This window comes from Rhea pennata, chromosome 6 (genome assembly GCF_028389875.1).
Source record: "Rhea pennata isolate bPtePen1 chromosome 6, bPtePen1.pri, whole genome shotgun sequence".
Classification (NCBI taxonomy): domain Eukaryota; kingdom Metazoa; phylum Chordata; class Aves; order Rheiformes; family Rheidae; genus Rhea; species Rhea pennata.
Genome location: NC_084668.1, coordinates 35,353,026 through 35,380,543, shown reverse-complemented (window position 1 = coordinate 35,380,543; position 27,518 = coordinate 35,353,026). Strand labels below are relative to the sequence as shown.

Sequence of the window (27,518 nt, the reverse complement as noted above, 5' to 3'; positions counted from 1 at the left end):
AAGCATGGAAATGTTGTAGAAGAGAGATAATGTTTCAGAAAGTGATGTATGTGTTAGTCTTAAGTTATCTTTGCTTAAAGCAAGGTAAAATGTGATTCAGTATTTTGAACTGTGGATGAAGCTGTTTGTCATCATGTTTGCTGTTTATTTACATGTCTGTACTGGACTGATTCAAGATAGTAATTTGTATTTTCAGTTTCTGTCTTCTGGATACCGTTTACCTGGAAGGGGCAAAGACTAGGTGTGATTTATGCTCTGGATTTGTGAATAGAGAGCTTTTATGACCACTAGTGCTTGAAAGTTCTCTTTGACTTACTGATGAACTGTCCTGAAGATGGGTCTGTCTGTAGTTACTCTGACTGGTATGTAGTGTAACATTGTAAATACCTATAAGAATAACTCATCTTCAATAACCTGGAAAACACTCTATTGTCATTATAATCAGAAAGTTCATTATGGAACAGGAATCTTAATGGTCTGGCTATGTTGAAAGTTGCAGCTAGAGTCTGTTTACCAGTAAGATAAACAACTGTAGATAGTTGGCAGATCAGATGATCTGATCTTAATACACGTCTGTTTAGTTTGTATTGCATCTTTTTATATTCTTAGCTGAAGTTATGGAACTGTATATTTTTCTAAAAATCGTAAGAAAATTTTCATGCCACTGTAAGAATTTACACTGAGAAAATTCCAGAGTAAAGTGAAATTATAAAATCAGTAGTAAATACCTGACAGGCAGAATTATCTGAAGTGTTGCATAAAAGTGCATTTGCAGCTTCTGCTGTCTTTCAGTCTTTCAGCACATTTAGAGAGAGAAGTTCAAAGAAACAATTGCATATCAGTAATAAAAAATTTTACCCTATTCTTGAGGTCCATCTGAGGTCTTATTTTGTTTTTAACTGTCAGCTGTAGTGAAAGTCTTATTAGGGAGAAAAATTCAACCTTATCAAATCTAAAAGTTTTTCAAGGGAACAATTTATGGCTTTTTAAAATTTGCTGAACTATTAATGTTCACACGCTTTGCTTCTCAGCTTTTAGGAATCAGATGTTTCGCTTTAAAAATGAACTAGAAACCTTTACCATCATGCTTGCATCATTTTTAAGTTAGGCCTCTCTTGCAGCTCTGTCTTTTAAAATGTGACACAAGGTCTTAAGTGGTTGGCAGAATATTTTGTCAAAATGTTTGTCTTGCCTTTTTTTGAAAAGTTCTTCAAGTGGATAAAGCTAAAATCAGAGGATAGTTGCTGCCTAGAAACACGTTTTAGTTTTAAATCTTCAATTTACCATTGTTGGAATCTGCAGTTGTCAACTTTTTATATTCTAACTTCTGTTTAATAAAATTGAATGTTCACTTACAAAATCGTAACTACTATCAACACAAGAAGAATGGGTGGTAATCTAAAAATTTTAGGACTTCACATAATATGATTTTAGTTTAGAAGAAATAACTTGCTGTTTTCTATCTTGCTTTAGTGCAGCAGGACAAACACAGCCTCAAGGAAATACAGCCTGTCAAATAAATCCTTTTGAATCCAGTATGCTGAGGCAATTCAAACTGCAGATTTGTGTGGACTTTGAATGGGTTATTAGTTCTGTCTCTGTTGCCTAAGGCTTGTGGTAGTACTCTTAGGTGTTATACAAATCAAATAATTGTTTATTATCATAAAGATCGTTCCTGGTGACAAGACTCTGAAAAAATCAGAGATTACATTAGAAGTTTGAACTCTTTAACAAGGTGGGTCAACTCTAGGGTATTCTGAAGTATTAGACATCTTGCCCTTTGTTACACTTAAATGTCTGACCAGTTTCAGGCTGTCAGCCTGATGTCATAATGACATTAAGGCATAATAGTTGCAGATATATAGATTATGAAAATAATTTGAATAGTGATACTTTTTTCTCATCTACAATGAATTAAGTAATGTTTTTAGCTAATGCTTTTTATACAAAAAGAAAGGTAATTGGATACTAATGGGATAACGTTAATTCCATTTTAAAAGTAGAATTTTCCTAATTCATCTACGATCATCAGCACAAATTAGATATATTCCGTATACAAGTAACAGTTATATAGCCTTATCTTAACTCCCGTTTAAGAAAAATTTTTAAAAGTATGTTAATTAATTTTTTTAAAATCATATTTTTATCTTCAAACTTAGTGCCGTCAGTGCATTTGTGTAATCAATGCATTAGTATAATCAATGATCTGTAGTACCTCTGAACAACTTTTCATCTTTTGTTATCACCTCACACGTGTTTAGGTATATAATATTAATGACAAATTATTCTCTAATGATCTCTCTTTAACCACCATATGAAAAGCTTTTATGTTTTATTTAGTTAAAGGATAAGTGTTTCTATGCACAACTGTTATGTTTTAAGCTAGCAGTTTTTACATTCCCCTGCACTACCTAATACAAATTAGACGTATCAAAAGCAGTGAATTTAAAATACCTACTTACTGCTTTTTTTAGTGAGGAGGATAGTTAGCTACAGTGTCTTTGGGATAGAAACAGCAGTTTTTGGCTGATGGTTTAGCAGCTGTCTCTTAACAAAGGGCCATGCTAGAGCCTTTCTCCTGAGGGATTCTAGAGGTTGAGGCAAGTACAAGGAATACTGAATTCAATATCTTAGAAGGATGGAAACAGAAACCAAAAAAAGCCAAAATGAAAACATCCCTCAAAATTCAGGTGTTTTTTAGGGTAGAGGAAAAACACAGAAAAACAATCAGCCTATTTTTTTTCGGTTATTCTTTCTTGTAGAAATCCACCTAAATTTTCAGGAAAATAGATTCCATTTTCAATTAAAAGGTTAGTTGACAAAAATCCAGCATTTTTGGTATGAACTGTGGGGAGGAAGAAGCTTGATTGTGAGATGACATAACTATTTGAGACGTTAATATACAATGATTCTTGTGAGCAGTAGAAGTCTCAGGAAGGTTTGCTGTGCTATAGTATGGGCTCAGAACTTCTAATGTAAATGATTGAGACATGTACCCTCAAGATTTTTTTTTTTTCTTATATCATGTAAGATTAGAACATCTGTGTCTGCAGTCTCTATTTCCAGCTCCTGAAATAAAGTTGTGTGGAATATTTTAGCAGTATTTTCTTAGTCTGTTTTATAAATGATCTCTAGCTTACATTGAAGTATGCAAAGCTAAAACAGATTTTAAAAACTTTAAAATTCTCTAGTTTGGTATTATTATGTAGCCTTTAGATTTAACTGATTTTTAAAATGAATTCACAAGTGTGATGCTCTGCAGTTGCAAGATAGCTTGAAAGATAATCCTGTTCTCATGTGTGTTAAATTTGTTTGTAAAGAATTTGTACTATTTGCTGTAGTAGCAGATACAATACTTGTTTGGTTTTTTACTGGATAATTTTTTTAGAAGCTTGAATTTGGTTATGATTTGATTCGATGGAAGAATATGCTGCATTGTTTTATAAACTATAAAAATGCTTCTTGTTTTACTCTTTCAAAGTGTTTTCCTGCAGCCTTGTTCCATCCTTACTGACATGAAGACAACACTCATTTTAACTTAAGAATTAGGAGAGTGGAGATACAGTATGCGTAATGTATTTCAAGTATATCTGTAGAATAAGATCCTGATTCTGAGATGACAGGCGACCTTATGTGTAAATCTGTGCAGATTGATCTTACAGTTGATTGTGCATCTTGCTCTGATTTTTCTCAGGGATAGAACAGCAGAGATGATGCCGCTGCAAATCAGTATCATTTGGAAGGCCAGATGAGATGGTGCTTTCTAGCTTCGTAAGACATGGAATTGACCTGTTAATGAGGCACAGCATTATAGCCAATATATTAAAGCCAATCTTATGCATCAGTTTAAAGCTTATAAGTGGTGTTAGTTTTTTTTTTTTTTTTTTTTTTGTTGTTGTACTTTCCCATAGAGGTGAATTTCACTTGAGAATTGCCATAGAGGAGATGACCTCGTTAGCAAAGTTGGAAGGCAGTAGAACAGTGCTTGTATTATTTGAGTCTGTTTGATTCTTTCTTGTTTTTTCTCACACTTTTTAAAAAATGAAGTGGGAAAATTAGTCATAACTTTTCCAGGAGAAAAGTTCATATATATCTGTATATTTATAACCTCCTCTTAAATGTAAATCCAAACATTTCCAGTAGTAAATGGATCCTATAAGATGCACAAACTGCATAAATTAAATAAGATAATACTGCTCTGGCAAACTTAACTAACATTTTTTTTTTTTAACTCCTACGGATGAGATGCAAAGTGTTAGGATTCAGTGTTAGGATTGTTCGATGATATATGTATCACATGGTGAGCTTGTGCAATTGTGAGAGTCTCAGCTGTAGATAACAGCATTTCTGCCTCGTTTGCTGTTTAGAGACCCAGAACTGGAGGCAACCTGTTCAAAGTTATTGTTTGCTGGTCATTCCATATGCAAAAAGACTACAGATACTAAATACTATCCCTATTTTTCAAGATATCATGAGGATGATTTTGCTTTGTCTTTACAATAGTTATGAAAAGCTAATGATGTGAAAAAGTTTCCTTCTCAATTATTATATTCAGATATAAATTAAAAGAAAAGCAGTAATCATGAGGACTGTTATATTTAAGTATTAATCCATCTTCCCTGAATAGTTATTTCTGTAATTCTGAGCGCTTAGTACAATTCTCTTGTAACTTCAGCTATTCTTTTTCATCTTGTCACTAGGACTGTGATAAAAATCTGTATTTTATATTATGTATGCATGTTCATTTATATGTTCACTGATGTGCACTGTCTGCGGTTCTGCACTCACTCGCTCTTTCAGGAGTGCAGTAGGAGATAGCACAAATCCTTCTGCCACTGACCAAGAACTTGAAAGTTTCTCAGCGGTGTTCTTAGCTCTCCATCACCTGCCTCTTTCATTCCTCCTAGGATGCTCCAGATTAGTCTCTTAATGTTTTTCTTTTTTGTTCCTGTTTTTCTTTATCATCCCCTTCCCTTTGGCAAATGTTTATGAAATAAAGAGTGTGTATTTATCTCTCTGAATGTTTTATGGAGACAGTGTATGATTTTAGCCATAGAAATTATGCTGCAATGTTTGACTTTCAAGCGTTTAAATTTTGGATTCCATTGCACTAATTAACTAATGTTACTATGCCTGAGTAGAGTTGTGTTTCATAAAAGAATTATTCTGAAAATCTTTGAGTGCAGAGCCAGTTTCAACAGATTATAAGCAACCAAGCCTAGATTAATTTGTTTGAAGGGCCACCTTTTTTCTTAATTCTGAATGCTGATGCTCTTGAAGTATGTTGCTGCATGGGATCTGGAAGCCTGTGGATCGGGCTGTTTTAAAGAATATATAAAGAATTTAAAGGAACACACTGTTTATTTTTTAAAAATGCAAGCACTGGTGTTCTAAATGTTACCCTTCTGTCAGACCAGTTGTTTGGGAAGTGAAAAGTTCTGTGTCCTCCTCATCCTGGAGGTATTCCAGTGTGGGTCTCCCACCATTTTAACCAAGGTCTTGAAGGTCTAGAAGAAGTTTAAAAAACAGACAACTCCCCTCACCACCAACTCCTGCATCTGATTTGGATTTTTATTTCAGTAATAAGAGTTGGTTTAATTTGGAATAAGACATTTGATTTGCAAAATCAGAAGACTGTTTTTAGTGGACACAAAATAACAGAACATATTGATCATTCAGGCAATTCTTAAAAAGGTAAAGAAATTCAAGTTTCACCTGTGTATAGAAAGCTTGATTTAAATGATGGCAGCTTTGGAAAGTATGATTACCATTGAATGAGAACATTCTAACAGGGACAGTAGCCCTCAAACTTAAATCACAGGTTAATAAGATTTATACTGATAATACAAAACTATCTGTTGTTCCAGCAAGTGATGGAGGAAAGGGATCAAATAAAATGCAGTGTTGAATGAGCTTGAACAGCTGTTTAAAATCTTTATTTTGTCAATTGCTCTTCTAGGCAAGCACTGTCATAGCAAATTACATTGAGGTATTTGCTATAGCACAGTCCCCATATCTTTTGTAAGGTTGTCTAGCAGTTTATTTTTTCAGATCCTTTAAGCAACACCTGTTTAAAGCAGTTCTATCTTCAGTGCTGTGATAAAAGGAAGTCTGGTGGAAACTAAGACAAACAACATTTAACATATTTAGAACTCCTCTTCAAGCTCCTGCTTTTACAATGGCTGCTGAAGTAGCCGAGAAAATATAGTATGCTCCATTCTCAAAAGGAAGGTTTCAGGATAAAATTAGAGAAAGGATGATGAGGAAGTTTATTTTCTGAAATCTCTTGGAACTGACTCAAGGATTCTGGAGGGGAGAGAGGAGAAAATTATTCCAGAAAACACTCTGCTACTTTCTCTAGTTTAAGACTTTGGAACATGCTTTCCCTTAACCTTTTCTAAAGATCTTTTCCTTATCTGAGAAACTCTTAAAATACCCCAAAATAACATAGGAAATTACATTCCTGTTGTCAGCTCATCTTTTTTTCCTTTCTGAAAGGACAACCCCCACAAAAATGCACGAAGAAGCAAGAGCCAGACAGTGCATGCAGTATTTTTTTAAGTGGATGTACTGTTTACTGTTATAGAGTCATTATGGTATTAACTGCAGTAGTGAGTGGAGTACTTAATTTCATTCCATAGTTATAGAGAAATTGCCCCTTACATTTTCATCTGCATCATTAATGGTCTTTTAATTGTTTTTAAACACAGATGCTTGATTCAAAGCCTCACACTTTGATTTTTAAGCTTCTTGAAGGTTGTGTAAGAAAAAATAGTGAATCCTTGTTGCATTAAAAAAGTAAATTGAAGCATGTTTCTTCCTTTGAGGCAATCTTGTGATAGTGGCTTCAGAAAGGCAACAGTCGACTAAGGATTACTGCAAATTCATAATAGAAACTTATTTTAATTATAAATTGCCATAATAGTAGTTGTTTCAATAAAACTTACAGATACAATAGAAACAAAACTGTAGATTGCCATTTCATTAGAGGATTTTTTCCTGATGATTTGTCATCCAAATGCTGTAGCAAGGTCTCACTCTCTTTTTTGTATCTTTTTGTGCTGCTAAACTGTATCTGTCAAATAAATGGACAAAACCATGTGTTTTTCTGTTAAGTTAATTCACAAAAATGTTCTAAACTTGGTTGCTCAGTCACTGGTACTGAGCTTGAACCACCTCAGAATACTTTAAAAACTCATTCATTGGTAGTAGACTAGCATAAACATAATATAAGAAGTGTGCAAAGAAGATACTTCAATTGTAGCCTGATTTGTCACAGGCTACATACTAGGTTCCTGGAAGGTAACCTTGTTACTTGTGTATGAGACAGTTTTTTAGTCATTTCATAGTCTTACTTAGCCAAATCTTTTTTTTTCCTCTCCCCCTAAGGATGTCAGCTGAGCCCAACCACTTGTCACACTGTAGCTCTCCTAATGGAGTCACAACAGTGGAATGTGTGTGAAGGAGGTGGATGCGAGCTGTTTGGAAAGTACATTTTGCTGAAACAACTGTCCTGTACCTTCAAAGAAGGCAGCTAACAGGAAGAGCGTATCCCTTTGCTGCTTACTTGGCTTATGTCTAAAGCCATCTCTCAGTATAATTTGGGTAGAAGAGCTAGTGATGCAGGGCAGCTCAATAGAAACAATTATCCAATACAGACAAGGAGGGAACTATAGAAGAGATCATAGCAGACTACACTTTTTTTCATGAGTTCATCCACCATGTCTGAATTTGTGTTGCAGTTTGACATAAGCATTCATAGTAAGGCATCATCTGTATTCCAGACTTCTTTAATGCATCCTGCATACTGGTTCCCATTACATCTGCTAGAAGTGTGTGAGAAATTATTACTTTTCCGTGCATCTGTCTTTCCAGATGGAGAAAATGGTTAAAAATTATTTGGACTGTGTTCAAATTTTCTTTTCTTCAAAGAATTTTCCCTTTCTTTTGTCAGATTTAAAGCATTAATAACAGGTAAAAACTTTGGTAGAGAAAATCTGCAATAGAAGTTTTACACTTATTTTTACAATCTTTGCATAACAGAACTTGTTCTTCCTTTTGCTAAAGCTAAGGCCTAATATCAGGAATAATAAAGATTTCTTTTTTGCTAAAGCTAAGGCCTAATATCAGGAATAATAAAGATTTCTTTGCGGCAGCAGTGGAATGTTTTTGCTGAATTTTAGTTCTAGTTTACATTCTGTGGTATCACATTTCAATCTTAATCACTTACAAGAGTAGAAAATCCTGTTACAAATGTCTCTATGCCCCATCCCATCCCCATGTGTTCCCCCCCCCCCCCCCCCCCCCCGAAAATAAGCTCGTGGTTGTTGCAGATTTGCAGCACCTGTTGAGGGATTTCTGGATAACTGAGTGTAAGATATGCTTTAGGATGTTTGCTGGTGTGGACTCATACTTGAGATAGGAATAATTGATATGAGATGACTAGGAGCTGAATAAATATTATGTCCTCATTCTCCCTCCCCCAATTAAACTATAAGGATTTCAGAAAATGAAAGAAACTACAGACAATCACAAATATATAAATACCTGTAAGTGGTCCAAAGTGTGTTGTAGGTGGCTGGCAAAAATCATATAACAAGCAAGGGAGAGGCACAGTTTAAAGAAATGTCTACTAATGTCTTTGAATTAGATTTTCAGAATTATAATTGCTGTGTGGTAAATGCTACAACTTTGCAGTATGTTGATGGTTTGCGTGATGTAGTGTGAGGCAACAAGTTTGAGCAAACAACTTCAAGACTTTAACTTTCACTAAGAAAAACTTATGTACAACACTGTGAACATTACTTTAACAAGACAAGCAAATTTATTACTGGTTTGTCAGTTCAGCTTCACTTAGAACTGTTGTATGAGACTGTAAATTCTGTTAGTGGGCTGCAATGAAAAGTTGAACAAAACCCTGCAGTTGTAAACACAGCATAGTTAAGGTTGGAGTGGATTTCTGGAGGTTGTCTTATCTAGCTCTTTCAAATTGCTCAGAGCTCTTTCCAGTACAGAGAATACAGAGATTTCTCAAATCCTCTAGTGCCCTAATATAGTGTTTAATCATCCTCATGGGTTTTTTTGGTTGTTTTTTGTTGACTTATGTCTAATGAGAATTTCTAACTTGTCAATTGTCTCTAGTCTTGTCTAGACCATCCCAGTAGGTAGCTGAGAACAGCTGACCTTATGCTTTAGAATAACAGTGAAAAATATAAAGAGGAAAAGGGCATTATCAACACTTAGAAGTTTAAATACTTTGTGTATGCAGTCCTCTTTAGAAGCTTCAAATCTTGCCACATTAAATCTAGTGAATGTTTGTATCATACACAAGAGTTTATGCTATTTATGAAGTGTTTGTATTGTTTTGCAGAAAATTTATAGTTTACTGTGATTTGAATAGAGAAAGTTAAAAATGATTATTTACCATTGAGTTTATTTTTAAATCTGCACTTTAAAAGTATATCTATAAAGTATTGCTATCAAAATGAAGGTTAAGACAAATGATGAAAATTTGATAATTATCCATGGCTGTTTTTGTTGGCTTTGCATGTACACAGAGTGCCCATATTGTGGTGGTCTCAGTGCCATGAAAAATGACTGCTAGGAGAATCATTGGTAACTGAATTCTGCAGGAGCTTCTCTGATAAGTATAATGCCTCATAAATGCAGCATGAAGAATTGACTTTATGAGCTAATAGTCCTAGACTAAAAGTGTTATAAGGGCTGCTAATAGCCTCATTTGAGTTTGAGATACCCATTCTTATAAGTTGTTTTTAGACATGAATTCCTATCAGCCTATTTTGTCAGACCAGGCTTCCATAAGGATGTTTTTTTATTCATAACAGCAGTATTTTTCTTTTCATATCTGTGCTACAGTTGGACCTTTTCATGAATTTTTTACTTAGAAGGGTAAAGGCTCTTAAAGGCTTGAAAAACGCTGAGTATTTTAGACCGTATTAAGTAAAATACTTATAATGCGTACATCATGGTACCGGTAAAGATGTTTATTTGTTTTGCTGTCCCCAGGACAGTATGTTCCAATTCTGATAATAACTGAGTTTTAATTGGGAGTCAAGATGTGAATGCAGCATTGAAGCTATCCCTGGATAAGCACAGGCTACCTAATGTTGTTTTTTTTTTTAAAAAAAAAAAAAAAGACTGAAATTTTTTTTTACAGTATGAGGTTTTTTTATGCTTCAGAAATGTTGTGTTTTGCCATAATGATTTGGGAAGAATTAAGATTGAGAAAAGGATCTGAGAAGAAAAGATGAGAGGAAGAAAAAGAATAATATTTTTTGAGAATGTTGAAATTTTTAGAAAAAGTCCTCATTTTTGCAGATCTGGATGAAGTACAGGTAAAAGTATGCAACTTACTCTTTTCTTCAGGACAATCATGTATGTATTTGTCCTGTCTTACATATATTGTGTATCATTTTTAGATTAAATATAAAACTTGTTTGAAAATAACAACAAACTAAACATACATTTTGTCAGTATCAGTTAACAGGAAACAAATTTCAGAAGCCATTGAAATTTTTTTACCTATATTTAAAAGGCCGATAATCTTACTGTAAAGCTAAAATAAGGGCAATTACGTTGCAAAATGAAATTGCTGTCTGAAACACACTCTACATCACAGTGCATCAATAGGCCATTGAACACAAGGTGCCTGATTTTTTTATATCAGTTTTCAAGGAAATAAAAAATGATTTGAGGATTCTAACTAAAAAAACCCATGAAAATAGAAAGAATATTTATTTTTTTCTCATATTCATGTTTCCTTTTTCTTGACAGTGATTTGCTATCTTCCAATTATGTGGAGATTTACTATGAAGATGGAAAACAGAAATTTTCTAAGGTATTGTGCTCAGAAAATTGTCTCTCTGAAGGAACAGTGCCAATACAATGCTTAAAGTCTTGTTTCTGGTGGTTTTTTTTTTTTTTTTTTTTTTAAGTTTTACCTTTGTCCACACACATAAGGTAACTGATTTAATGTTGTAAAGATTCCTTAGTAATATGTGAAGAATTGCACAGCAAGGGGAGCTTGGAGAACAGTGATAGGTGGTAGTACTGAAAATCATCCAGACATTGCCAGAGTAAAGTAGGTTTTTTTTTTTTTTTTTTTGAGTTACCTCTACAAAAAAGTTACCATTAATGTAATCTTCATCAGTTACTTACTTGCCCTTAACAAAAAGTACAAGGGTAAGAGATGATGGAAATTTAAGACAAACAAACAAACAAACTTGCCATAACTTTTCTTTGCAAGAATTATACAACTGAGAAACAGAAAATAAGACTGAGTGAAACCTTCACCTCTGGAGCTAGTATAAAACCTGTATATTCTTGATACCCAATTACTTACTTGTCAAACTAGCTTCTATATTGAATTCAGACTAATATAGACTAGTGATCCAAAGACAGAGATAAAGTTGTGCGAGATACCTCAGCACAGACTAAGGGAACCAAACTAAACTTTTAGTTTGCTCTTGTACCAAAGTGAAGCTTGGTAGGCTCATAGGAAGTTAATAAAACATATTTTCATGGATATTTTTTTTTTCCAATTTAGTACAAATACTAGAGTACTGTGAGCATTTTGCACATGAAATACATCGCTATATAGAGTGGAGGAAAGTAAACATTCAAGTTGCACTTAGATCAAGGTGAGACTGTTGCTTATCCAAGTATTAGATGCCTAATTGATTGTTTTTACCCTGTTATAGAAAATCTCAGAATGATAAATCACAGATTAAGGTGAAGTTAGATGATTATATTGCAATATACTGTTTTGCTCTATTAAAAAAAGAAATGGCTTCATGCACCATATTAAGGAAATTGTTTCATTTTGATAAGACTTAATACTTTGGAGAATGAGCAAAAATGCTAAATGAAGCAAGAAAACAGTTCCTTCTAGCATTTAGATAAGCTCATGCAATTGTCAGCTGCAGCACAAGCATTAAGCACTGCGGTTGCTGAATCATGAATCTGACTGCAAAATTTTATTAGAATTTTAGACTCAGCAAATGGGCTACCTTTGCATGCTGCAGTAACTTGATCCAAACTTCCTAGGGAATGCTTTCTGAATCTATTGATTTAGAAACAGTAATAGAGCTCCTGAGGTCACATTAATCCACAAAAGGCTTCATTATAGGTTCAGAAAACATACACACAATTTCTGTAGATAAAATAGAGATTGTGTCCTAAGCATTTACAATATCTTCTCATCTTTTTTAGACTTAGATAAATAACAGATCGTTTTGTTTCCTGATGTGGATATAAAGAAGTGAGACTGCGTTTTCTAGAAAGGCCTAACATACTATAACAGTGAAAACACTGAAGAACAAACAGTATTTTCTCATTCACATGAATATCTTTAGTTTTCAGAAGACTACTTGTGTGAGAAGATGATCATAATTTGATTGTTATAAAGCATTGTTTATGAATTCTCATTGTTGGAAAAGTAAATACATAGCAATTGCTTTTTCTATAATACATGAATTTAATTGCGCACAATAGAGTCTATTAGAAATTTCATTCAGTATCTGAATAGCTCATTAAATAAGATGAAAACTTGAAATAATGTTGTGCTTAGTTAAACAAAGGTCTTTTATATCTTCAGTAATTCCTTGAGTTAGCATAATTACAGAAGCTATCAGTCTAATATGGTTGTTGGATTTAGATGACACATGACATTTACCAGAGTTAAGAATATTTTGATGATGAGCAATATGTTTTCAAACAATGTGTGAGAGATGCAACTTCACTAAAAGGTTTTTAATGAAATTTTTGAGAACTTTTTTAATCATTAGTTTAGGTGAGATTGTTGTTGACAGGCATTAAAGACTAAATTCTTAAATGAGGTAAATCATTCAGTTTTCCTCAGCTTCATTGACCTATAGCAACAGAATTTCTGATACTTAAAATCTTCTACTACATTCACAAGATCTTTTTCTTAAAATATACTTCAGAAAGTCTTAGCGTTGTGTGGTTTCTTTCTAAACGTATGTAGTCTGAACAATCTGTTAATGTTACTCCTGATGCTTTGTTTATGTTGATAGAAGATAAATATACTCTACTTGCTTCCTTGATTGAATCATTTGTGTGCAGCCAGTTTATTCTACCCTTAATCACAATAAGTAGTTCTGTAAATCTCTGACAGTCTAAACAATTTGTTCCTCAGTGGTTGATGGGATTTTAAGGATTAGTAATTCTGTTATCCAATAGTAAGGATAGAATTAATTTCTGTATCAGGACAGAAATGAAGGGTTTAATAATCTGCTGTGTGGCTGCCTATAGTATTTGATCATTAAGATGCGCTGAAGACTTTACTTTTTTGTACATACTTAGCTGTTTACAATCAAAGTAATAAAAAACTTTAATGCAGTGGAACTCCACTTCCACTATATGGGGAAAATAGTATGAAGACAACAACCAGAACATTTAGAGAAAAATGACACACTGTGAAACTATAAAAAGTCCAAAAAATCAGAAATTTTAAAAAGCTCCTCCTGAAACTATTTTGATCCTAAGAATTCTTGTATGTGAGCATATGGTGGCTTGACAGTGCAATTAGCTCTGAATTTCTCATTTGAATCATTTATGTATTGTAGTTGGCTGTTAGGCCTTCTCCCTAGAAGAGCTAACTAGCCTCTTTCGTATACAGTCATGCTCCCTCTTTCTGACTTGGTGAATCTTTTTATTTTCTACAGAATTGAACAGTTTCAGCATGATTGCTAAAGGGTGCTCCAACACAGAATAGCCAGTAGCTTTGGAGATGGAGCATGTTTTTAGGAGGCAGTCAGTGATCTGGGAAATGATTCAGGAGTTATGAAACCTGGGTTAAATGCCATAGTTATTAGCCAGAGAGTGCCATTTTCATATAATGGTCTTTAGTTTAAAAAGAAAGCCACTGCAAGTCTGTTTTGTGAGGATCCCAGTCTTGTCACTCTGTGTTAGATGTGTTCTGAGCATTTAATTTAGCAGTCACTACTTTCTCTGAAAGTTTATCTGATGCAAGATGTTAGGTATTTTTCCCCTTGGTTTTAAGCAACATACATGAAATCACAGTAATTTTGTGCTTGTGGTTTGTTTGTTTGTTTGCTTTGTTTTTAACATTATTAGGGTGGAGAGCATTGTTACTATCATGGAAATATCAGAGGTATCAAGGATTCTAAAGCTGCTCTTTCAACTTGTAATGGGCTTCAGTAAGTGCACTTTCTCATTTTCAAAACAGACTGTTAGCTGATTACTACTCTTTGGTGTTATCTCTTAATGTGTGATGGACTGAAATTCTACATGCTCAAAGATTTTGATGTTCTGGAATACCAGTACCAGCTATACCAAAATGCTAACCCATTTTTTAGTATCAGCAGGATTAAGATTTTTGATACTGTCTCATGATGCCTTTGAGTAAGTACCAATAAATACTTCACCAAGGTGACTGACAGAATATAGACAAGAATTGTACTTCAGCACTTTATATACTTGACATTCATGTATAATTATATCAGCCTGTTGAAAAATTTACTTTTTTTTTTTGTTAGATCTTGTAAGGAAAGAATGTAAGAAATAGTCCTTACTAGAATTAGTTACTGTTAAGTATAACTCAGCTGATGATTATATTGCATGCTAATTTCTGTCTCAGGACTGCCTTTCTCCAAGGTCAAATCTTTACTCTTTTTAGTGTTTTACCATTAGATTCCCATTAACATTCAGTTAGTCCATTACAACACACCTGGTCTATCACAAAATTAATTTTGCATTTTAGCCACATTTATTAGTAGCAATTATGTATGAGACTTATTTTAGTGTTGATCACTTTTTCAGCCCTAAGCTTGGTTTCATCTTACCAAAAATCGTATACTGGAGTCAAATTCCTATGATAATCCTGAATCTCTGTCTTCTGTTTCTCCATGTTCTAGTGGCATGTTTGAAGATAGTACTTACTTGTACTTGATAGAACCAATGAATTTGACGCACAGTGCAGTAAGTTTATTTCAATCTGTATTTTATTTGGTTTGAGAAAGCGATTGGTCAAGGAATAGCAAATAAAAGTATTAGACTAAATCAATAGATGAGTCATCTGTCATGCATTCATATGAAAAACGTATTCTTTTAAAATACCTAGTTGGCATTTATTTAAGGGAAGAACTGGGCAAATATGAATTATTTAAGATTTTTCCCTGCTTTAATTATTCCTATTCTAGCCATTGTCGATCTTTTAGATGTTTGATTGTAAGATTGTGTTTCCGTAGCAAATGATTATGGACTGGCAAAAAGTGTGTATAAATTTGGTTTGTTTCTTAAACTCAAGGATTTATAGATTCATAGAAGGGGCCTCTGGAAGTCATCTGATCCATCTCTGTCAAAAAAGCTGGATCCAATTTTGAAATTGAATGAGATTGCTCTTTGATCTACCATGTTTCCACAGGGAGCTTAATGAAGTAAATAATTATATCTGGGTATCATACAGCTTGTAGATTTAAAGTCTATGGTCACCACATAGCTTAAATTACTCTGATCCAAGCACATGAATATGCTGCATCAACATTTGGGACTGATTTTTATGCAAATGTCTTGTTAACTGTAATTATTTTGTTACTTCATCTTAATTTTATGGCTGTTCCTAAAATTTTGGCTGTTAATAGAAGTAACTACATTTCACAGATAGTATGTGAAACTAGGTGTGTTTCAGCCTCTTGAATGATTCAAGGATTTGAATGATTTTCAAGGAAATGATTTTGCAGCATTGAGACAGGGAATTGTTAATGTTTGTATCTTCTTTGGTCTGTCGAATGTATTACAGATGCTGTATCATAGCCCTCAAGCCTGTCTCTCCATACTTACAATGTATGATAAATAACATAATGCTGTAGAACTGTTCTGTTCCAGTCACTGTAAAGCTGAACTTAGAGTCCAGAGAAAGATCTGCAAAATCTTTAACTCTTGACACTTTTAAAGTAGACTAGATTAACATTCGGAGGAATCAGTATTGTCTGGATGGTCAATTCTTGGTCTGTAAATGAAACTATGGAAATGACACTTTCGAAAGTATTACACCTTAAAAAGACTGATGTTTCTCAGCATCCTCAGGAACAATATTATGTGCTATGTGGTAAGCTAAGTATTGCATTTTGATGTAGCACATCAAAATGTTATTTTATACAATGGTATTCATATAGCAGACAGAGGAGAATTTCACAAAATTGTGTTTTCTTGCATGAGTAGGTAAAAAATTAGGAGGTTCTCTTCAAGGAAAATAGAATCTCTCTCAATGTATTATTTCAGTAAAACTTGAAAGTAGAGCCAAAAAACCCCCCAGGTTCTATAAACTGTCCTTTTAGTACTACGGCAGTTATAAAAAGGAGATGCCATCTATGAACTCTGAGGGTTCAAGTGGAAATTTGAACCATAAGAAAACAGATGAGATGAATGTTTTTTTCAAAGTTGATGAAGGTCGAAATAATATAACTACAGAGAGTTCTCAAAGGCTCATCTTTGATTATACTATATGAGATAAATACCTTGGTCGCAGCTATTATCAATTTCAGCATGTGGTTTAGTCAGCTGGATTAACCTTAAATATGGTAGATGTTATAAATAATACTCACAGAAACCCAGGACATGTGTGCAGTATTTTCCTTCAGTGCATTAAATGTTTCTCACAGGAGGTAGAGAACAATAGCATCCTACCCTTTGAAAAGAATTACTTTTTTTGGTCTAGCTCTGCAGAAGAGGTTTTAAGGAAGGAAAGATAGGTGTATTCTAAAGCAGATACAAAAATGTGATAATTTGGGGCATATGAGGCTTCTGAAGAAAACGTGTATTAAATGTTCCCCTTTTTATTGGTGTATTCAGCATTTAAACCAGACTAAAACAGAAGATATCTTATTGTTTATTTCTTTCATTTTGCTGCAATTAAAAAGCTACATTTCTGTGATAGATATTAACTGTATACTTGCTTTTCAGCTGGCAGAGGAAGATTTTGTCTACATATATATACTTTGATTTACTGGAAAAAATGTTTTGTATTCTAAGGTTTTTAAAGGAATATTTTCAAGTAGTCTCAAAGACATCTATTATATTTCAGTTTTGTAGGTCAAAGAATGGGCTGAAACAGAGGCTTTGTGATTTGCTCAGGATTGCAGACAGATTGCTTTAAATTGTTACTATGTCAGATTGGTGCTATAATTGATTGCATTTTGTGGAAAAATAATATATATGATAAATACTAAAGAAGTGCCTCACTTTACCTTGACATTATTAATAAGAATAAAATGTTGCATGTTTTTCTTGCCAGGAAAGTAAAAGTAGGCCGCACATCATCCAGAGAATTTACGGAACACAAGCCTCTAAGCAGCTGCAAGATCTTGGTATGTTTTTGCTACGTTCGGAATTTTTCTTTACTAGAAATAAGTGTATGTATTACATGAACAATTTGAATATTAGATTAACGTAGCCTTTATTCAATTGCTGATTATTTAGAAAAACTTTAAAAATAAGTAGTAAACTGACTTTTTTTCTCAATTATTGCAATGGAATTCAGAGCTGTTGAAAAGCACCTGAAAAGTTTCCATTTATCAGTGCTTGTATTTAGTTTTCTTCTACATATCTTTTAATTTAATCAGTGATATTAATGCTGTTGAGGGCAAGAGATGAAAGAGAACATCTATTCTAAGCTCAGAATGTAGTATCTTTACCTTGCCATGCATACTTTAATTGTAACTTTAGATTTCTAAAGTACTTGAATTTTGATAAATTACTTCAGTTGAGGTGCTTTGTTTTGGGGATTTTAAAGAATGAACTGTTAAATAACAAAGGTTATTCCAATTCTGGTGATCTCAATCTACTTTTGATTTTGATAGCGTACATCAGTAGTTTAAATTAATGTCATGAAATTCTTAATTTCTATTTTCTACAGAAACTGAATCTAGTTCTGAATGGCCCTTCCTAGCTGAATTACAGTGGCTGAGAAGAAAAAGAAGAAAGAGAGCAGTGAGTAGAAATGTAACAACTTATATTTAAAAAAAAATAATTTTCTCATTCATTAATTTTGTGTAAACATGGGCAAACAAATATCTTTTGGTACCTTAAAATGTCACACAGTATAATTTTCAAAACAATAAGGTTGTCCTTTAAAATTTGAATATTTTGAGAAAACATGGATAGCAATACTATATACCAAATAACAGAAGTTTAATAGTGAAAATGAGTTTATAAAATGGTGAATTTTATGTTTTGGATCTGCTTGTGGACAGAGAATAATTCTGGATGAAGTCTTGCTACTATCTGACTTTATTTTCATTTGGCTCATTACAGAGCATGATCAGAGAAAAACTCCAAATGAGGTCATCCAGAATTGGGTTACTCAGAGAACAGAAGTGGACAGGCCATGTGATCTGCACATGCAAGCTAGTGGAATGCAACAGTTTAAGATGATTTATTTATATTTCTCCACTGAGTTGTGCAGTACACAATATATTTTTGAGGCCCATCTGTTTTTACTAAATTCTTCCATAAATCTGTGATGAATAGTATAGGAAACCAAGAGCTTTTAGTGTTTGAGATTTTTCTCCTTTGTGAAAATAAGAGAAACAGTGACTTCTTCTGTGCCAGACCAGAATAATGGACTCTAAAATCGTTCCAAATGATGTGACTCAGATTCTTTGCCAGTGTCTATTGTCATAACTCACAAAGTTTGTGGAGCTATGATGATTTACCCTAGTTGAAGAGCTGACCTACTTCTGACAGGTTTACACTGTATGAAATATTTATGCATAATCCTATAAAATCAAATGCAGGTATATTTGAAAATTACTACAGCTTCATGATTTCTCAAAATATGTCTTCTATCCATCAGACATCCCGTGGCATCTTTGAAGAGATGAAATATCTGGAACTTATGATAGTCAATGACCATAAAATGGTAAGTATATCAGTTCAACGGTAATCTTCCTTTTGAGCAGAATTTGTATGTTGATGTATAGCACCATATCTCATCAGCTTTTTTTGACTCAAGTATTTTATGTATCAGCAGTTACTACCATTTTACTGTAAGACACAGTACAGGCCATAATATCTAGCATTTTCTATAGCACTTTTCTGTTTTTCTGTTTGAAATCTTCTTAACTTGTAAAGCCAGCTGAGAGGAAACTGTTCTAAGGGTAACTCCCACATGGTAGTTGTATAGAGGGAGCATACAGTAACTGAAGTTAAAAACGTTTTGTCGTATCTGAGTCTGTGGTTGGTGTTCCTTAAGAAGAGATAATATTTGTCTGTGTGTTTCACTGGCCTCTCATGTTAGGTGCTTAAAGGATGACCACTCTGTTCAGTACACTTGTTACGGGCATTAATTGTTGTTTCACCTCAGGCTTTAGACCACAAGCATTCAGCATTATTTGCTTCAGTTGACTGATTTGCTTCAGTTACTCAGAAGCAGGTAATGATGCTTTTCAAGGAGTAAAATGGATATACTGAAGGCCACATTCACAGCTGCAAGTTAAGGGCTACCAATCCAGAGATTAAGAGTACTTTTAGGGTTATCTGCTTACCAGTAGAGGGCAGACTTCTCCTGTTACAGAGTTCTACTTACAAGCGATTATCTAAAACCTCTTTGGACGTTGTTTGTTAAGTGGTTAATATTGCATGTTTTCACAAAACTTTAATTTCTTTTAACACTAAAGGCACAACTAAATTTATTTAATAAGGTTTTTGCACTTCTTACAGGCTTTGTTTTTTTGATTTCTGTTTTAGAAACAATGCTTAAAGGCATATCAGTACGTATCAGTATTGATTTTAGTATGTAAATATGTTACTGAAAACCAAGAACATTTTTTCAAGCATATTGTTTTAGCTTTCCACTTCTAGAAAGGCTTGGGATTGTCTTGAAACAAAAAACAAAGCAAATCTTTCCCCCTCCATAATGACCCCCTTCCATTATCTTATACTAGTGTTGTGGTTCCCTTGAGAACAAAGAGAATCTTGTGATATCGCTACTATTTTCAGTGTATATTTTAAAGCTCCTACTGTCACTGCTGAAAGCACTTCGTTTTGAGAATAGTTATAGGAGTGGGGTCCCTGCAGAACGATGTGGTAGGATTTTTGAATATTGAAACCATCTGTGCATATGCAGGTAAGAGAGGATCATGGAATTTAACAGTGAATAGCTATGTACATAAAAAACTTATCTTTCTGCATTTGAATGAATGAGCCTCAGCCAGTAGTAAAGAGTTTGAATTGTGTGTTGTCTGTATGTTTTTTTTTTCACTTAGCAATATATTGGGGATTTCATATCCCTTGAGATCACTCTTTTGACTTTCAATTTGAGAAACATAAATTATTTCAGTTTATAAGAATAGGTGTCTTTCAGTTTTGTTTTTACCTTGGAAACCAGGGAGTTTGTTTTGTAATTCTTATTTAGTGTGGTTAATCATGTGTCTAGCTCCTTTTGGGTAAGAGGAGCTCCTCAGTTGCTCAGAGAAGAATCTGGGCCCTCTTGTTTCAAGGCCTCACATGGGGTGCATGTTTCAGAGTAAGAGTAGCTGACACTTTTGTGGAACTTGATAATGTCATTTATTACGTGATGAGATGTATTGCTTTTGAGCAGCAGTTGAAAAATATCTTTCAACTGAAAGCAGTTGAAGATATTTTTATGAACACTTTACCTTTCTTTGCAATTTCTGCGCAAATTTTTGTTCCTTTTCTATGAAATTCTGAAGACTTTATTTTTCTTATTGCAAATCGTACTTTGTAATAGTTTTGGGTTAAAATTTTACTTTTTTAAAGTTGTGGGTTCGTACTCAGATACCATAGGAGCATCTTTGGCAAATTTGAATTTGAACAGAGAGGACTTTGCAGAGCAGGATGTGGAAAGACAACTGTTACATTGACATGCACAGGAACATAAAAGATATCTAACGTAACTCTTTCAATATTCACTTGCACATTTACTTTTAGCATACATTTCCTCTTTCTTTTGCCTATTGGCTTAACTGATGCTACTGATTATAGAAATCTTGTGCTATACTAAAGGAAGGGTAGCTTTGCTAAGAGCTGTACAAAGAACAAATGATAAAGGGGTCATCTTTATACCTTATAGTCATGATATATGGCTAGCAGAGTTTGGGATTTAAGCCATAAGGTTAAGCATAGCTTTAGTGGGTACAACAACATCTCAGTTTTGAGCTCTTGTTTATGAGCTCTGGATGAATTGCTTTATTTTTAATTTTCTTTTGAACATTTGAACCATGGTTCTAAATAGGATACTTCTTACAGCTAAGTGTTCCTTTTGGTGGTATAAAAGACTCTTTAGCAGCCATGGCTTCCTTTATCTTGCAGGGTTTCTTGACCGTGAAATATATGCTGTGATCTGGGAAGAGGATTGTTTTGAGTTTTTACATAGCATGCCTTAAAATACTAGTTTTCCTTCCTTGTTGTAAAAATAAGGAATTGGTAGTAAATATTCAAGTTTCACTGTTTTCTTTTTTTTCTGCCTCTAGTTCAAAAAACATCGTTCTTCAAATGCATACACGAACAATTTTGCCAAGTCTGTGGTAAATCTTGTGGACGCTGTAAGTATTACTATGACTTCTGAAACTGTATCAGTTACTTTATTATTTTAGCAGCATATTTAGGAAGTTTAATATTAGCAGATACCAGGATAAAAAAAAAAAAAAGTATAATGAGCAGCTGTAAGAGTTAGATTTTAAAACTCATTTCCAGTTTCTCTGCCAAAAATTTACTAGAGATAAATGTGTAAGACACCTCCAAATTATTGTTTATGTTTTTCTCAAAGCTTTGCAACTACTATAGTTCCCTTTTGGCAGAGGGGATTTGGAACTTTGAAGGAGCTTTTGGCATCTGTCACTGCTTGAGGATGAGATAATAGAGTTTAGATTCGTGAAACACTCCTAGGTTCATGAAATGCTCAGAATTGCCATGAGTGGTTGAAACTGTGACTGTAGTTCAGAATGGATGCAACCATTTACTGGGAGAAAAACAGAAGGAATGAATAAAAGTTCTCCTTTATAAATCTTTATTTATAGTTTAAAAACAAAAAATCCTGAACTTAAAGAGCTGTTGTTTTATCTCAGAAGCAAATACAGTCCATTATAAATGGGTGGCACTGGCAGATACCATACTTATGACTAAAATCAGAGTAATTTTACATAAAGCATATAAACTAAAGGTAAGATTTGTGGTAAAAATTGACTTTGTCGTATTTTGGGGGCAGCAACCACGCATTTGGAGCTGCATTTGTAGTGAAAGAAAGACAGATTCTCTAACAGTCATGAATACAACGCCTGTCAAAACTGTGATTTGGAATCCACTTTCCCTGCAACATTGTTGATACCAATAGAGCTGTGTGATACGATCCAATGCAAAATAATGTCCATGCTTTGCTTAGTATGAAGGAAGCAGTACAGTATTTGTACTTAATATCTTGCATATAAAATACAATGCACATTGAAAATTTAGGTAAATATATTTATTGTACATGAAATACTGGAAATATTTTGAAATATTTTCCAGTAACAATCTGAAAATGGCTGTCATTTGAATAAGAGATACTAGAGCAGATAAAGATATAAATAATAGGAATAATTAATATTTGCGCACTTTATATGATATATTTCCAATTAAATGGTGGCATCTTCATTTTTTGCTGTTCATATCATTGTTTCTTGGTATTTCCTCTGCATTTCATTGACAATTATTTAATCTATCTTTCCTTTCTTTAACTATGCTTTGACTATACTGTTTTTCTATCTTGTCTTGCTCTATGTGTGTGTGTATGCATCCATGTGTGTGTGAACAGTTTCACTTCTCTCTTTAAATACAACATTAAAAATAGCAGGAAATTCTGCCTTGTTATTCCCTTGTGTTCATAGGGAGTGGAGTGTATTTCTTACTGAAATATTATCGGAAAAATGATAGGTCTTCAGGGACTGCCAGTTTCTCTAATCCCTATTTCATCCTTCCCTTTCTGTTCACTTCAATTTTATTCTCAATAAACACAAGTAAAGGCTTTGTTGATCCAGCCATGTACAATTTCTGGGTTTTAATTTTACTGATTTTTCTCATGGAGTTAACCATTTTCTTGTGTATGTCCTCAGCCTTCCTCCAGAGTAAGAGATACTAATATTCTTTCTTCTTAAAAGTTCTCAGACAAAATTGAGCTTGCTTGGTTTCCTTCTCTTGTTCCTACGTTGATTGTTTTCTTTCTAAGCTGAATATTATACCATCAACATTTTGTAAGGATAGTGCTGCCTTTGATACAAAAAAAGCATGCCAGCGAGTGCTAATTTATTCAGTAAATATAGCTATTGTAACAGCAAGATTGTATTTGCAATTCATGTTGGTATATCATAAATATAATTTGGAAAAGAGATAAAATTGTATATTTAATATGGTGAGTTGTGGAGATGATCTAGTAAATTGATGTTTGTATATTTTATGGATTAAGCAGCCAGTGGATTAATCATCCAATATTTTTAGATCATAACTAAATATATTTGATCCGTAAGTGTTCTTTGTGCCCTATATAATGCAGAACATCTATTATAGATAAAGAATGTCTTTAGTAGAACTTCAGAATTTCTGAATGCCTTAATTAATAAAATTCAGCATTTTATGGCCTGAACCTACAGAGAGCTGCTCTTTTATCTCAGAAGCAAATATCATGAACAAAATTAAAATGGATATTTTACAGCTGTTTTGTAATTTTGGGGGCCTAATTGTCATTTACTCATCTACTGTTCCAGTGACATTAAAATTTATATAAATGTTATTACTCTTAATTTCCTTCTCATATTACTTTAGCAGCATGAAGCAATCATACTGTAAATGAAAATCAAGCTGTACATGACTTAAGTTTTGGGTATATTGGGGAAAACTGAGAAAGTATTTAATCTTGACTTAGAATTGCCTTTGAGTTTTCCTTGTCTCTTGAGATCAGTGTTTACTTTCTACTTTGCTGATTTTTGTTTGAGTTTTGTGCAAAATTCAGTGGTGAAATTATTTGACATGAGACTCAAAGGGATAGCTCAAAAAAAGAGTAGCAAATTATTTTGCCCTCTAAAACATAAAATTCAGGATGTCAGAATAGTAACTTTTGGGAAATCCAAAGCATACTAGCTAACTGTTTTCCCATGTTTCCCTCCTGCTTTATCCCTCTTGTCCTTCCGCTTTACTCTTACTGGCTAACTGTGTATGTTTGACCCAGTGTTCTACTCCTGTGCCTGTCCTGTCTCTGCCCTCAGATATACAAGGAACAGCTGAACACCAGAGTGGTTCTCGTTGCTGTGGAAACCTGGACAGACAGAGATCGTATTAATATTCACCCTGACCCTCTGCAGATGCTTCACGATTTCTCCAAATATCGACAACACTATATCAAACAGCATGCTGATGCTGTCCACCTGCTCTCGTATGTATTAACAATGATTTAGATCATTGTAGTTATAGATACTTCTGTGTCTACTGCTTTTGTCTACCTGTCTCTTCATGTTTACTTTTTTACTTGGTAATCACTACATCAATCAACATCTGCCTTCTTTAGCAACTTTAGTGTATTTTTAAAATGTGTTAATCTGTTTCAAATGTGTGCAGTATATCCCATAGTCACACTGATGTACGTATAATGAAATTTTAATGTCTTTTCAACTGGGAGACAATGTTCACATTTAAAATGTCTTCTGACAAGCTCCTAAGGTTGGTTACTTTTGTTAACAAACTCTCTAATGTACTGCTTTCCCAGTAAAAAGCAGGAGAGGGCAGAGCTGACACTATTATATATCCCCACAAGAACATTCCAGTTTTGCAGCTAGTGTGACATTTGGTAATGGAAGCTCTCCTTCCTTAGAGCAGTAATTAATTTTTTTCTGAGCTGCTATGTATTTTGAGGGAAATTCTGCTTGCATCACTGGGCATCACATCAAGCCTGAGCAAGAGTATTTTTTACTGCACAGCATTGTAAGGATGCAAGAGGAAAACTGCATTCCTCTGTGCAGCATAAAGATCTTAAGCCTTCTCCTAGCAGCTTGCCTTAGTATGGAGGATAGAATGAAAAATCTTTTCCATTGGTTCTCCAACCATTAGTCTTCTGCAAAGGAGACTTTGTAAAGTTAGGGGATAAAAATCTTCTCCAGCCTCTGCCATAACAACATTACAATACAATGCTAATTGCATTTTTTGTAAGATACACAAGGTGCTGGTGAGGTGCAGTTTATTTCCTTTTATACATGTTGCTGAACTGATGTTCTGGATCTCTAAGCGTTACATGGTTATGAAGTAAGTTTCTTTTGTAAACATAAAGTATATTTCTCTTTTTTTAAAAAAACAAAAGAGAAGTGATTGAAGAGTGCTACAGGAATCTTGCCCAAATTTATTCACTTTTGTGTAACTGAATTCTCAAATTGTTAAGTGTTACTATAGAACAATCTCTGAAAGAAAGAATATATTAAATAAAAATCAGGGGGACTGCAGGATGAGATTCCACGTAAGGTGAAATCATAGCTATTACCAGCTGTCTGGAATGAAAGATGAAGGTGTCCAGAATAAAAACAAATCTGGAAAGGATAAACAGTCCAGTGCTGAACCTAAACTTATTAGAGGTAACTTGATACATCTAATAAGATCCCAGCTTATGGCTACAGGCAGGTAGATGGTCAGTTTTACTGCTTTTGCTGTTTATCATGCTCAAAAATTACAAGAAAATTAATCAAACCCAGGTCTCTTCCACAATGTTCTTGAACACTAGTATTCTTCACAATAAAAAGTAGAAATAAGATTTTTATGAGCAGCCAGTTTTATTAAAAGGTATTCCGGGCTGAATTAGGAGGAGTGTCACCAGCAGGTTGAGGGAGGTGATCCTTCCTTTCTACTCAGCACTGGTGAGACACAACTGGAGTGCTGGGCTCCCCAGTTCAACAGGGATATGAACATGCTGGGCCAAGTCCAGCAAAGTGCCACAGAGATGGTTAAAGGACTGGAGCAGCTCTCATTTGAGGAGAGAATGAGAGAGCTCAGCCTAATTTAGCCTTGAGAAGACGAGATTCAAGGAGGATTTTATTAGTGTGCATAAATGTGATGGGAAGGAGAGTAGAGAGGGTGGAGTCAAATTCTTTTCCATAGTATCCAGAGACAGGACAAGAGTCAATGGGCAGAAACTCAAATAAAATAAATTTGTTTAAACATGAAAAAAAAAAACAAAAAACTTTTTACTTTGAGGGTGGTCAAACAATGAAACAGGTTGCCCGGAGAGGTTGTGACGTTTCCATCCTTGGAGATATTCAAAACCCGACAGGACATGTTCTAACTGACCCTGCTTTTAGCAGGGGAGGTGAACTAGGTGATCTCCAGAGGTCTCTTCCAACCTCAACCATTCTGTGATTCTGTTTATTTTGAAGCATTAAGTTTCAAAATAGTTTTAAGCATTTAGTATAAAAAGGCTTTCAAAAGGCAATTCAAAAGTTCTGATGACTGTCAGACTGCTTCTGAAAACTGAAAAATATACCCGTCTGGATTATCCTTCCAGGAAAAAAAAAGGGGGGGGGGCATTGATTCTGCTACTACCAGAGGATTTCATTTTCAAAGGCTGCCACGGTCATTTGATATGTAAGCCCAAGGCTGCGTAGGTCTGTTGTTAGGATTGTGAAATTAAAGTATTTATCATTCAGAATTGTTTAAAGACATTTTATAAGATGATTTATATCTTGCAAATTGTATTAACTCACACAACAATTATTTGGAGCTTAGCTGATTTTAAAATGTATTTAAAGGTAATTGTTGCATGATATATCAATTGTTCAAAAACAAAAGCACAACAATTAATGGAAAACGAAGAGGAGGCAGAGTTAAAAAAAAACAGTATTAAATTACTTTCCCCTTAGGTATACTTATCTATTTTAATTTGGAGCTGGAACAAAAAAAAAGAATCGTTTTGGTTTAAGAACACAATTTCAGAAATGCTCAGCACTGATCAGATGTGTTTCAGCACAGAATTATTTCTTGACAGATTATAGATTGGAACATGTTCACTGTTATCTTTGTAGTAGAAGTGTTATAATTTTGTTTGCTTAAGAATCTGGGACGCTTGTTTTTTCTGCTTGGTTTATTTGTAGATTGAGATTGATATTGACTTTATAACAACAATAGTATTTTTGTTGAAGTTTGTGTCTAATTAACTCCTTTGGTGTCTGTATTCTGTTTGTAAATTTAGAATAACTTTTGGTGCTAGGTGGGGGTTAATGTGCAGGTTATTTGCTGTAGCATGTGTGCAAATTTGGTCTGTCAGGAAGCTCTTGATGTCCTGTGTCAATTTGCTATCTTTGCTTTATTTTCATTTGTTCGTTAGGAATGTGACATTTCATTACAAAAGGAGCAGCTTAAGTTACTTTGGAGGGGTTTGCTCTGTGACCAGAGGAGTAGGAGTGAATGAGGTAATTCTTTTCACTACTAAAATGAAATAAAGCAGGAACTGTATGTTATGACCTCAGTGTTTATGTATTTCAGTGCTCAGG

General features: G+C 34.0%; 1 protein-coding gene across 1 annotated transcript in view; it reads left to right on the top strand.

Moving 5' to 3' along the window:
- The window catches only part of ADAM23 (ADAM metallopeptidase domain 23), a 73,407-nt gene that overhangs the window by 9,540 nt on the left and 36,349 nt on the right, over nt 1-27,518 (top strand). The window contains exons 4-12 of the mRNA XM_062578772.1: nt 10,795-10,858; nt 14,119-14,201; nt 14,919-14,982; nt 17,297-17,369; nt 17,918-18,003; nt 18,857-18,922; nt 21,495-21,566; nt 24,258-24,424; nt 27,353-27,437. Of these exons, the coding sequence (XP_062434756.1) occupies nt 10,795-10,858; nt 14,119-14,201; nt 14,919-14,982; nt 17,297-17,369; nt 17,918-18,003; nt 18,857-18,922; nt 21,495-21,566; nt 24,258-24,424; nt 27,353-27,437 (760 nt within the window). The remainder of the gene's footprint in view (nt 1-10,794; nt 10,859-14,118; nt 14,202-14,918; nt 14,983-17,296; nt 17,370-17,917; nt 18,004-18,856; nt 18,923-21,494; nt 21,567-24,257; nt 24,425-27,352; nt 27,438-27,518) is intronic.